This window comes from Rutilus rutilus (genome assembly GCF_951802725.1).
Source record: "Rutilus rutilus genome assembly, chromosome: 11".
Classification (NCBI taxonomy): Eukaryota; Metazoa; Chordata; class Actinopteri; order Cypriniformes; family Leuciscidae; genus Rutilus; species Rutilus rutilus.
In genome coordinates, this window is record NC_140216.1 from 4,143,070 (window position 1) to 4,157,080 (window position 14,011).

At 37.5% G+C, this 14,011-nt stretch overlaps 1 protein-coding gene across 4 annotated transcripts in view; it reads right to left on the minus strand.

The window, feature by feature from the left end:
- kcnq4 (potassium voltage-gated channel subfamily Q member 4) overlaps positions 1-13,263 on the minus strand; it is a 69,347-nt gene extending 56,084 nt beyond the window's left edge. The window contains exons 1-2 of one of the 4 annotated variants that reach the window (XM_084423146.1): positions 12,688-13,263; positions 11,952-12,245 (exon numbers count right to left, since the gene is read on the minus strand). In XM_084423146.1, the coding sequence (XP_084279272.1) occupies positions 11,952-12,220 (269 nt within the window). In that variant the 5' untranslated portion in view covers positions 12,221-12,245; positions 12,688-13,263. Of the gene's footprint in view, positions 1-11,951; positions 12,419-12,687 lie in introns of those variants that run through there. The other 3 variants (XM_084423148.1, XM_084423145.1, XM_084423147.1) reach the window with 3 other exon arrangements.
- Between the last annotated feature and the right edge of the window lie 748 nt (positions 13,264-14,011).

Below are 14,011 nucleotides of genomic sequence, written 5' to 3' on the forward strand. Positions count from 1 at the left end.
CAAAACGAAAAGAAATATAGTCTGATTAATCAATGGTGTACATTTCTTTCTATAACGTTCACTACAGAGATAGCGATCGTCAATTTCTTTAAACGAAACAATTCAAAACGAAAAGAAAAAGGCCACTCTCTGATCGTGTAATGATGTGCATTTCTCTCTATATTCGCGTTCACTACAGAGATGGCGATCGTCAATTTCCAAAGTTGCAGAAAAGTTTTATTAATAAAAATCAATGGACACGCGTCACCGTATTACAAAGGCACTTCTTGCTTGTTGCACGCACACAGATATTATGTTGAATAATGGTGGGCTCGGGCTCATAATAACAGTTAATGCCGTCGGCCAGACTCAGACACAACGTGCACGGGTTGGGCTTTTTTTTTTTTTGCCCGATCTGGCATTCAGTTTCTGAACGGTGTAGGCACAAGCCAACAGTTTGGTGATGCCGTCTGAGCCCATTATGTCATAATTTTTAATTAGTCACGGTAATACCGTATACCCCGGTAAAATAGGGAGGAGGTTTAACGGTATCAAAATTCGAATACCGCCCAAGCCTATATAGCGCTTTTAACAATATGGATTGTTTCAAAGCAGCTTTACAGTGATAATAGGACATTACAGTAACAGAGATTGTTTTGTCTTTACAGCAGCTCTAGGATAAAGTTATTGTCCAGCTAAAGTTAGTTTTGATCGATTGATTCACTTCCATTGCGAAGATCATTAGTTATCAACTTAGGGGCCGCTAACACGACACCGTTCTAACAGAAAACCCTTAACGCGCTCTGGCCGCCCATCCGCACAAAACAGTGCCTGGTGTCTCGAGAACGCACTCCCTGAAATAGGTTCCAAGGTGCAAACGATTATCCGTTATCTCTGCGCAAACTTCGAAAACGCAGACTGTCCACTGCACATGCACATTTCCTATCCTAAGTATTGAGACTGAGGCCAAAGGCCTGAAGCCATAGTCCACTCACAAGTACTTAATAATCAATCATACATGTGCCTTCAACAATAGCACTCGGCAGAAAGACTCAAAAGTCATTTCCTCTTCTTCCACCTAATTCACCTTATTAGTCAAATAAGTGGATATAGGCACTGCGATGGAGAAGTATGAGCATGAGAAGGCTTGAGCGTAATTAAAGGTGGTGTGAGAAAAAGAGATAATACACTGCTGGAGCATATATTACGGAAGGGATAGTGATAAATAAATACTGGGTGTTTTTAATGGGGCAGAATTTACACTTCACTGACGCTAACCAATAAAGCTGGCTAATGGGAAACAAGCAACACTGCAGTCACCAGCAGGTTAAATGAATATGCTGAGCAAAAAGTTATATTCAATAGACAATTCTGGCACTGTGATGGATCACCACATGATTTAACAATATAAAATATTGGTCCTGAAGCAATACTAGCATCCATTCCAATAGCATAACTTCCAGTCTGGATAACATCCATCTCAGCCAGATTGTAGTTCATCTGATTCGTGCAAAGGAACTGTACTGTGAACGTTGCATCCATCTCAATCCCTCATCTATAAATAATGAGGATTTGAACGCATGCTCTCATGTTGTAAAAGTCTGGTATTTATTTACTGGAATCCGGACACAAAGAAACTGTAAAAATGCATGATGAGGAAAATACGAAACTATAGATAGATAGAAAACTAAAGAAATTAAAAGATCAAAGTTGGGTCTGACAGGTCAATACTGAGGTCCTGTAGACATGAATAGAGTTAGATCATATCTTATTTTCCAAAACAAAACAATCTCACTAAGAAAACAATAAAAACTCTGACTGGTCACCACCCTGCTCACTGGGAAAGAGTCTGCCGCCATGTTTGAAAGCCAGTGCATTAAATCTCTGCCTTGTCATCCAGAGGTGGACGGAACAAACTTTCTTTCTCAAACTATATGTTTGTCTGTGGCCCTTACAAATCTGGCATCCTTAATGCTGCGTATCCCAAAACTCTTGGTGGCCCCTTTGGACTGCAGCAAAACTTGACAAGGTCACGGCCACCATGAAAAAAATAAATAAAAATAAATAATCAACGACCTTCCCGGGAGAGGAGGGTCTGATCCCCATTGGATTTATGATTGCTGCGTAATTTCTTTAAAAGCACAAAAATGCATTATTGAACAGCGCAACAGCACTACGAGCACAAAAGCATTTCTTACACACGCAATTCTACCGTGCGAGGCTCCGCGTTTGTGCCGAGGGAGCGCAATTTTTTATTATATATTTACTTATTCAAACTCAAGCGGTACAGCACTTTGAGGGACCGGACACCAATTCTGGACAAGCTGTTATTTCTGGCTGACTACTTGAAGTTAAAGAATAGGTAAAACTGCAAAACATACTGAATCCTAATGGAGATAAAAATGCAGGCCTGTTCACTTTTCCCTCTGGTTCCCACAGCATCGAGTTTTCCTTCTCTTTTGGCTATGTGCATTTTTTGCACCATTGCATCTTTGTTATATTACGCTCCACATGAAAAATACAAAACAAAATCATATTCAGACAGAAAGCCATTGATATAAAACGAGAGCTGGATTATTTCCTCATTTCTAGGGTTCTAGGGAAGTGTGACTCGTCAGAGGGATGAACATGTTTTCTTCTGTAACCGCTGCTGTTCACCTCTTCAGTTCAAGACTGTTTCACAACTCGATTTAGAGTCCAAGAATCTTTGTCCTTGTGTTTGCTCGGGCCCTGTTGAAAACAGCATGTGATTTGCTATATGTGGTGCTATGGAAAACGGATGCAACCAAAGGTCAGCTTCGGCCTGCTAAAACTCCAGCTGCGTCCCAGGCATCCGCCCATGTGCATTACACGCGTTCACCTCTGACCCCCATCTCTAGCACTCTGATAGCTTGTACGTTTACCCTCTGACAAGACATCTTAATTTGGGGGCGAGTGCAAGAGTGATAAAAAAAGAAGCCTGTCCCATGCATAAACGTTTTACAGGCTACCAGCCATTTGTGTGGAGCTAACAGTGTCAAAGGTTCCTCTCGTGTCCTAGCAATGGCTCATTGTCACATCAGAGGAATTTCAGCAACAGCAGCAGGTGTCCTCTCTGTCTGACTCGCTTGTAACGGCTCCATTTTCATCAAACTGAGTGGACAGAACAATGCATTTTATCCCTCGGTATTCCCTGAGGAAAGTTAGCTTGTTCTCCACAGATGTAATGTGTGATCTTAGTCTTGACCGAATCTTTGTTTTTCTCTGGCAACCTCAGTAAATGTTACAGAGCAAATTACATATATATTTTTTTCTAACTAATCTAATCCCATTTTTGATAGAAATGTGTGTGATTATAGCACATTTATGCCTGGTTTCACAGACAAGGCTTAAGTCTAGTCCCAGGCTAAAATGCATGTTTGATGCACATCAGTAATGTTTTTTTCTAGGTACTTAAAAAAAAAAAAGCAATTTAAATATCCTAATTTCACTAAAGCCTAATCCTGGTTTAATCTAAGCCCTGTCTGTGAAACCAGGCCATAGTTAGAAAACTTTAATATTTTGAGCTTTAAGCTATGCTTCTTGTTCTGCCGCTTGGCGAACCTTCAACTTTCCATGTAAAATAAGAGTTGGTGGTTCAAGCAAAAAAAATTAAAATAAATTCACAGATGCTGTTGTAGTTGTTATATTCATAATGTTATATTATTTCTGGATAATAATATAATATAATATAATATAATATAATATAATATAATATAATATAATATAATATAATATAATATAATATAACAGTCTCTCTCGGGCAGTAAACTGTCCAAAAAATGCTTTTTTGTGGCTTTATATATGGTCAGACGCTTGCATGTGTCATTATAATATTAACATTCATCAAAATTCAAAAAGTTTTTGAATGTGTTTGGCACCTCATTCATGATAGAGGTGGGTGGAGTTATGAGATTTGACTGACAGTTTGAGGATCCAATGGAGTTACGAGGTTTAGTCACAAGCTCTGAATTACTTTTCATTGGCTAAATATTTGATAAACCCACATACAGACTTAAAGGGTGACCAATAGTAATGATTCAAGAAGAAAACAGACAGTGACAATATAATATAATATACTTTAACATAATATCTTGTTTATTTTTATTCACATATTAAGAGTATGACTTTCCATAATGGCATTGGCAACTTTAAGATAAATGACACTCCCAAATGTCAAAAGTCAGTTAGAAAGCGAATCCAATCATCCCATCTCAATTATCCTTTAGACACACAACTTTTCCACAGCTGAGGCTTTAGTCGAAATCTTGTTTAAAAATCTAACTGCTGTGCTTTAGATAGAGAAAGAGTGTTGACCGTAAAAGCAGAAGGAAACGGCTTCTTGAGCAACTCTTCACAACAGTTGTGGCAAAAACAAGGTATCATGAGAGAAACACATTTCCTCCAGCAGCCTCACAGAGCAGAGCTAATTAAACCATCAAGACATTACACCCCTTGCTTAATCGCAGTCTCAATTTAATGATCAATGTGCCACTTCATTTCCCTAATCTACAGTACAAGTTTCACATTCAGACATTTAAGAGACTCCGGCTGAAGTACCACTACCAACAATTTACTTGAATTTGTCATGAGACTGTATAGACAGATTTATCTAAAAGGCACAGAAGGACATTTAATATTTAGTCGATCACACATCTGGTCTGACGACATCTAGTTAGTTAGTCTGTTCTCGGATGGTTAAATCGAGAAACGAATGCTATACATTGGCAGAATTTCCATCACCCACATGCCCAGGCTCTAATAGAAACTGCTCAGAGAATCAGACACTGGGTGTCTGAAACATGAGAGTCGTAACCTTGACACGCCAGGTACTGTTAATAACTCCTCACTGTATTTCATTCATTGGAAAGAGAGCCAATGTAATTATTGTAAGAATGCTTATCTAAGTTTTTACTGTGTCACTCCAAAGCATCCGGTTCCAAGATATCTTACATGCAGATGACCTCTGAGCAATACAATCTTTTCCACACAATAATCATTTGTTTGTTAGGTAATCTGCCCTGAAAGCAAATGCAGTAACTATGGCAAAACCGAAAGTGAGATAAAAAAGTATGAATTAATCAATTATCACGCACCATTTTCTCTGAATTTAAGTAGTTGAGCCAAACCTGTGTGTCACAGGATAGATATTGTATAAGAAAGTTTTTTTGATGCTTTGGACCCACAACTATCTCCTGAAATATAAAGGCTGCTATATATTTTCATGTATAAAGGCCCATTTAAACAGTGAAAAATATTGTAAATGTAAAATATAATTTTGGAAAATATTCACTTTCCATTAGGTTGACACCTAGAAAGTACATACCCACCATTAAGAGTACTACTTGATGTATAAACCTGAAGAGAAACAAAAAATATGGCCATTGAGATGGCATTATGAACTGGTAAAAATGTCCAATTTGGTACATTTACCTGTACTGTATATTAAAGGAGACCTATTATGCCCTTTTTACAGTCTTGATTTTGTTTTTAGGCTTTACTAGAATTGGTTTCCATGCTTGAATGTTCAAAAAACACCTTATTTTTCACATATTCGAATTGTTGCAGCTCCTCTCTTCCCAGTCTGTCAGTAACGCTCTATTTAGTTCCTGTCTCTATGAAGCCCCTCCTTCTAAAAAGCACAGTGTGCTCTGATTGGTCGGCTGGACCAGTGTGTTGTGATTGGTCAAATGTCCCACCCCTTACCATAACTGCGAGTTCCAACTAACTCAACCAGGCCCCGCCCCTTTATTCTGCGTATGCCTTGGACGGGAATTATTTAAATGAGGAATATTGTGACGTGTTTGTTCCCGGAAGAAAACTCAAGACTACAATGGAGGCGTTTCAGGGAGTTCAGAAACACTGACACTGATATAGAGAATAACTCCCTGTGGAGGGTCTCTGTGCTTTGCAACATTGCAGACCTTTTTCATGCTCAAACTGCAACATTACACACTAAGGAAAGGTGAATATTTGAAAAAGCATAATAGGACCTCTTTAAAATGACCTTATATATTTGTCCTCTGTGTGAGTGAGAGAGAGAGAGAGGAAGAGAGAGAGAGTGCTCAGCATAGATGGTGTAAACAAATGGTGGCAGTGGCTTAGAGACTGCTATACTTGTTTAAACTACACTGGGGTGAAACACGCCAGACCAGACAGCTTCTCTTCATGGAGAAAGGGTCTTCTATCAGGCTGACCAAAGCTGAGACGAGACACATTTAGGGGCTATGATATGAATAGGCATAATGGTACTTGACGTAACTCTCACAGAAGCAGTTGTTGAGACTATAGTCCAAGGGAACTTTAGTGACCTTCGAACTTCGAAAATCTGCGACAATTAAACTCATCTTGAAATCAGAATTGACCATATTTATATACTTAAAACATATGGGTTCGGATTCACAAAGCATTCTCGAGAATAAAATAATTAACTGCTATTTCTTCTTATTCTATCTGCCTTATTTTTCAGGTAAGAGGACATATGTGACCCTGGACCACAAAACCAGTCACATAGGTCACAATTTTGATTTATGCATCAAATGAAAGCTGAATAAATAAGCTTTCATAAATTAATTATGTTCACGATTGTGCTGCATTCACTCACAAAAATAAATGTTTTATATATTTACAGTAGGAAATTTACAAAATATCTTCATGGAACATGATCTTTATTTAATATCCTAATGATTTTCGGCATAAAATAAAAATCGATAATTTTGACCCGTACAATGTATTGTTGGCTATTGCCACAAATATACCAGTGCGACTCGTGACTGGTTTTGGGATCCAGGGTCACATATGTGTCTGGCTTCCGGTATCATTCACTTCCAGTTATTTTTAGCTGTACAAAACAGCTCGTTATGCCGCTTGATATTGCAAACTGGTATTTCTTATACCATATTATTTTAACGTAATGTCTTAATTATGAAAACGCTGGTTTGTAGCAAACAATTTTACAGTTTACTGCACGGTGATATATTCTTCCTGTTATTTCCCTATAGCGGCTAATAAATCGGAAGTCGCGCACGTTCACATAAAACACCTTACTTCCGCGGTGAAAAATAAGATGGATAACTTCAATAAAAAGTTATATAAGCATATTTTGTGTTTACAAAAATACTTCTTAAGACAGAGCAGAAAAAATCTTTAAAAATAATAATAAATAACTTTTTAAACTTAGGATAATCTCCTTTAAAGTCCTACTGTAGTCAACAATTTCCTTAAAACTCTTCTTTGATCACCACAATTACACATTTAAACGTTTTTTCCTTGAAAAAAAAAATCGTCATGCCTTAGAATAGCTTGAATGTAAACTCTACACACTCGCCTCATTTAGTATACCAGTTCTATGAATATGCAAATGAGCCCCGCCTCCACTCACTCGCTCCAGCTCAGAGATCCACTCGGTGACGATCACACGTTGATCTGATTGGTTACAAGGTCGATTTAAAAGCGCGTTTTTGAGTCTGTCTTTGGTTCGCTGCAGTTTTAAAGGTGCAGTGTGTGATTTTTAGCGGCATCTAGTGGTGATATTTGCGAATTGCAACCGGTCAATAATTCGCGGCCTTTCCTTGAAATTTCAAACTCGAATGAGAGGCTACGGTGGCCGACGTAGGAAGCCGCGTCTTTTTCTGCTGCTTCTCATTCAAGTTAGTGATGAAACGCGCTCTGTAGCGCTGTCTGTTCGCTGTCGGCTACGGTAGAAACATGACGTCACGATATGGCGACCTTCATAGAAGGGGTGGCCGCCGTTATGTACATATAAATGACTCATTCTAAGGTAATAAAAACATAACGGTTCATTAAGTAAGGTCTTTATACACCACTGAAAACATAGTTATGGATCTTATATTGCATTTCTGTCAATAGATCCTCAGAAATATCACACATTGCACCTTTAAGGAGAAAATACTCAGCAATGGTGTCGACTTATGAATTTGAACATGGTTTGTCTTTAAGCATATTAAAAACACCCCATAGACATATAAACAACATTAAAAACTTAATATTCACCACAGGGGGACTTTAAGACCAGTCTTAAAACCCTATAAGATTTACCAAAGAATAGTAGTTAGTTACATATAAGACATATTACTACTACAAGATTTTCCTTTTATCACCTTGCATGCAAATTCTCCTATTAAAGTTAATTTCACTATCACACATCACATACTTATAGACATACTTTTAAAAATGACTGTCTGGTACTTCTTACTTCCAAAAAAAAAAAAAAAAAAATTCTTGAAGCCTTTCATTTTATTTACGAAGAAAAAAAAAAAATACTGAGAAAATATTCAAGACCTTTTTTTTAAAAGAACTGCACCTAGGAATACTATTATGGATTTCTCACAATTTATCTTACAAACTTTTTTCTAAAAATATTTTCGTGGTCTTAGTGTGCAAAAAATTGTTTACTGTTAAACTGTACTGTAATAACTTCTTGTTTTAAAATGTTTCCTTTTCTCCTGAACTCACTTAGATCACACTTTACTTTTTTTTTTTCTTTGTGGTCTTACAGTGTGTGACATTGCGCAACATTTTTTTTTACTCTTAAACTGTACTGTAATAACTTCTTTTAAAACGTTTCCTTTTCTCCTGGACTCACTTAGACCACACTTTACTTTTTTTTTTTGTACTCTGACCATCAGTGGAGTCCAGACTGAAGATGCTGGACATTATTACTGTATGAGTGTACACAGGATCAACAGTAAAGCTGTGTTCACACAGTGATAAAGAGTCGTACAACAACCTCCGTCAGTCAGAGTCACAGTGACTGAACTGAAACTGCAGCTGCTCAAACACACACACACACACACACACACACATTAAGTAAAGCAATATGATCTTATAATAAGCAATAATATTATTATATTACTATATTATAATAATATAAAAGTTTGAGCTTGGTCAGTATATGACAGCTTTGATCATGATTTTCCATAAGTCATTTTTCTCCTGTTATTTTCAGTCATTTGTGAGGAAATTCAGTCACGTTCGATCTTCACTTTAGTGGATATTTTTCAATCTTTCACCATATTTTTGTTTTTCTGCATTTATGATTTATCCTCATTCTTCTTTCTAAACTGAATCACTGCATCATAAAGATGTTCTGCTTGATCATTTTAATAAGTCTATTATTTTAAGTTCATCCTTCGTATATTAACAGCATCACAAAACACTCTCAATTTCAGAGCAGATGAACATTTATATAATTGTAATTAATATCTTTACATAGAATTTTAAATTAAAGACCAGATTACCAAATAGGTGCAGTTCACTATCAAATAATAATAATAATTTCCTATTTATTTTATATTTATTGTGTAATTTATCAGTGCTATATATAACAGCTTTTTCAAACATTGGATCAATATCAACATTTCATACTGATGTTTTTTTTGTGTGCAAAAATCCATGTACAGTGGAAATTTATAGTTAATTTTGTATATTAAATATTAAAGTTTGTTTATGCGCATGTGTGAATATAGTGTGGGTTGTGTTGAGCCAACATGTAACTCATAAAGATGAAATCTTATTAACAAACTGACTAATGAATCCATAAGCACACTGTTCCAGTTCAAAGCGTTTCAGTTGAAAATCTCATTTGCATTGTCAGGTTTAGTGATTGTGACGGTCTCAGAATAGAGCAGCTCGTCTCCAGTGACCATGTTCAAACCCCAAGAGCTTCATTTCACATTTACTGCTAAATGCAGCTGTTCTCAACTATTACAATTAGGGGTGTAACGAGACCCTTATGTCACGATCCTGAACTCACAATACCATATTATTGTGGTAATATGTTGCACATTTTAATAATATTATTGCACATTTGACATTGCGCAAACATTTTTTTACTCTTAAACTGTACAGTAATAACTTCTTGTTCTTTTAAAATGTTTCTCCTGAACTCACTTAGGCCACACTTTATCAATTTAAGCATTGCTTTAGGAAAATCACATTCTGTCTGGTTCTGATATTCAATTAACGCCCGCTTTACACAGGCTAAGTCCCACCCAACAGTTTTTCCTCACTGAATATCGTGTTTCACCTGGAAATACGTCATGTTTCAATAGTAAATGTGATTTTTTATTTTATTTTTTGCAAATCAGGTTTACTTTAAAGGGATAGTTCACCCAAAAAATGAAAATTCTGTCATCATTTACTCACAGAAGACGATATTTTGAAGAATGTGGGTTACCAACATTGACCTCCATTGTATTTTCTTCCATATGGAAGTCAATGGCTATCGTTAACTGTTACCCACATTCTTCAAAATATCAACTTATGTGTGTAAATGATGACAGAATTTTCATTTTTGGGTGAACTATCCCTTTAAAAAAAAACGTAATCAAGCGTGAGTTGTTTTCCCTGAAACTGTGCGATTATGAGTTATTTTGGAATTTGTAATTGGATTGGGCTTGAATAAAAAAAAAGCACTCATTAGGAGATCAGTGAAATAATTGTGATTTGGCCTGTGTTGTGCTTTGGAGTGAGGGAGATGAGTGACAGGCGGAGGTATGAGAGACTCTGATAAGCTCTCTTATGCTCTCAAACTGTAAGGCAGTGGAGCTGATGTCTATCTCTCCGCTTTAATGGCTCTCACTATGGATTTATTACTCATTGAGAGGATGAAAACAATGTGGTCAAAAACGCCTTCTTAAAAAGAAAGCACACTACAGGAAAGAAATACATCTGAATTTCACAATGATACACACTGTTCAACACTAATTTAAAATAATTTTCTTTTTTTTCTGGCATCCTAAAATTAGTCATAGTAACAGACATCCATTAACAACCCATTAACATCTGATGTGCCTACCCGCGGGAAACAGCTTCTGACCAGTCAAATACAATGATATAGTGGATTATTTCAGAACAGGGTCCAGCTGGGACCCTCAACCAAAGAGAAGTGGGCTAATAACTAACTCGGAATACACAAATGTCACAGTTATGGCTGCAGCACTTGCTCTATATAATCGGCCCTTTTAGTTGGCAACATAATCAGCAACAATGAATAAAACATTTAATAATAATGTGCTGTATTGGAGCATCCCAAGGCATTTTACGGTTTCAACCAAGGATACAACGCATCTGTAAATGTCAAACGAAGCAAACTTGATTTGTTGAAAGAATGCAGCATGGGAATTTAATCCAATTGTGAGAGATGAAAATCAATCTTGGCTTGATGTTGAAATGATATGGTCTATTGGAAGGGTCACCTAATAGGAAAATGTCCCGACTCAGCTTGTTCAGAATCAGAGACCGTCACTGACTCCAGGTGAGCTCATGGCAGGTGGGCCATTTGTGTGCGCAAATTACTTTACAGTCATTAACATTTTCTCTGAGGTCATTTATCAACATGCTTCTTGCTTAGCTTAAAGGGATAGTTCACACAAAAATGAAAATGCTGTCAATAATTACTCACTCTCATGTCGTTCCAAACCCCGTAAGACTTTCGTTCATCTTCGCAACACAAATGCTCAACCGAACCTGCTTGATGCATGAGAACAAAGCTCATTGGTTCTTGCCGAAGCTCAAACGTGATGCGTAACACAAGAATGAGCCTCATTGGTTCTCGCACGTCAAGCGAACATGGTTGATCTTCCATTTTCCACAACTGATGTGCGCGTTGATGAATGTTTATATGTGAATAAAAGCCTCAATTAAATCTGTTCATCATAAAAAGCGATCGTGTCTCTTCAGAAAATTTGGACTAGACCGCTCAATTCATATACGATCTCTTTTTGAAGCATCAAAGTGGTAGTTGCGTAGCTGTCAATGGAGGGACAGAAAGCTCTCAGATTTGATCAAAAAGATCTTAATTTCGTTGATGAGCGAAAGTCGTACAGGTTTGGAACGACATGAGGGCGAGTAATTAATGACCTATCCCTTTAAGACTTTGTAAAACAAAAACGTGCATCTCAAAACCAACAGTTTGATTGTGGGTGACTTACATGAAGGCGTGATAGATGAACGCCCATCCTCTGGGTCTCTCGAGCACGTTGTACAGGCAGTTCTGTAACTTTCTGTAGCGTTTGCTGGAGGCAGAAGGGGTCGCCCTCGGGCCCGGTGGCGCTGGCAGTGGCGTGCCCAGTAAGCCGGTGCGGTGAGACGGGTGTCCTCGCTCTGGGCTGGACGGCTCGCTTCTTTCCGTATGAGTAGCCGTGAGAGCCACAAACTCAACCCGCCTGTCATCATCGTTGGGTGAAGGGGGGGCCAGCATCCTAATGCCTCCGTTATTGGAAGGACTACCCAACATTATTGTGTTTACACAAGCAAACTAGTGCACCATATACAGCAGAGATCGACCGATACAGTTTAACAACCGATAATGATTATTTGTATTAAGTGTCCTACAGCTGATATTCAGAACCAATTTTTGATATTTTACACAATAATAGCTAAATTATTATCATACTACGATAATAAAAACACTTGCTTATTATTGGGAATATAATCCAAATTAATGCATTATTAATAATATCCTATACTGTGAATTTAATAATAATGTTGTTTCTTAAATAGCCTGTTTAGTTGCAAAGAATATCGTCATTCTCTCTAATTCTTCTTTAAATTCTTCACTAATCTTGACATTAATCAACACATCGCACTTAAGAATTAATTTCTATTACATACAATTTTTATAATTTATGAAAACAACAATAAAAATAAATAAAAATATTAATTTACCTGTAGACACTTTTGTTTCCTGTTCCCGGTAATGTCGTTGTTGGACGCTATTTTTTTTTTTTTTTTTTATCGCTAAACCAGATGTTAAACAACCGATAATTGATTTAGCAGACAGCAAAACTTACTCTATCCAATATTTTTCTAAACAAACGTGATTGTTGTAATCAGAAAAATAATACAAAATTAGCATCAGGGCATGTAACACTATTACCAATTAAACGTAAAAACATCGTATCCCTTTAAAAGACAGCAAGCTCGTCTAATAGCCGGCAAGTGAACAAAAGTGGCAAAAGTGTTCAGGTGATACAGTTGAAAAGCCTCATAGAGCGCGTCTGCATGTTATTAGTTCTTTTAAGTTGCTATTACTAATTAAAGATAAGTCCATACAGCCATGACTCCACATTGATATGAATATTTAATCTGAATTATCATCTTAAATCGTAACATGAGCACTTCATGTTGAGACACTAACGTGCGTATTAATTAAGCTACTCAGAAGTTTCGGAACACACCCTGCAGCACAAAATAAATCCGAACGCATTCCATAACTCAAGTTTTCCCTGACAAATACTGTCTAAGCACAAAGCAGAAATGTTTAGAAGTAAACGACATGCCCGGTTTTCCCCCTCCGGCGCGCGACGCTCATTTCGGTTCTTTGGGGAGGAGCGGAGCGGGTCCGTGTGAGATGAATTCAAAGTCGTGCCTGTAGTTCGCTCATTTCAAGATTGTCCCAAAAGTCCGTGACATATTATAGAGTCCAAGACGTTCATCGATGTGGACTGAGAGAGTGCGTATAACCTGCACGTGCTGCGCGGAGCGCGAGGATGAGAAAGTGAGAGCAGGGCACACGCGAGGAGAGGGAGGGATGGATGGATGGCACTGCCACCAAATTTAGCTGAACGGATTCAGTTTTCTGTTTTCCCTCAACAAACCTAAACAAATTTTATTGCACCCCTAAAATAATTCATAAAAATAGGACCCACCCGAACTTGTAGCGTAATTCGCACATGCACTGTGTGGAATCATCAAACATTTATATACAACTTCATACTGGATCAATGTACTTCTGTGTAAACATGCACTCAGTCATATCAAGAGAATCAATCAAAAGGCCATCTTGTTGATGTCAAGGCCAAGATTAACCCTCTTGAACAGGTGCTGGGGATGTGCTGTACAGTATTAAGCTCTGCACATGTGCCTCACTAAATGCCAGTATTGTCTGCATGTGTCACCTACCCATAAGGACAATGGTAAAATAAGAATAGTAGTCTCGAATCACTCTCTTACATTGCGCTAAACTATGCTTACAAAAGTTTGAGAATTA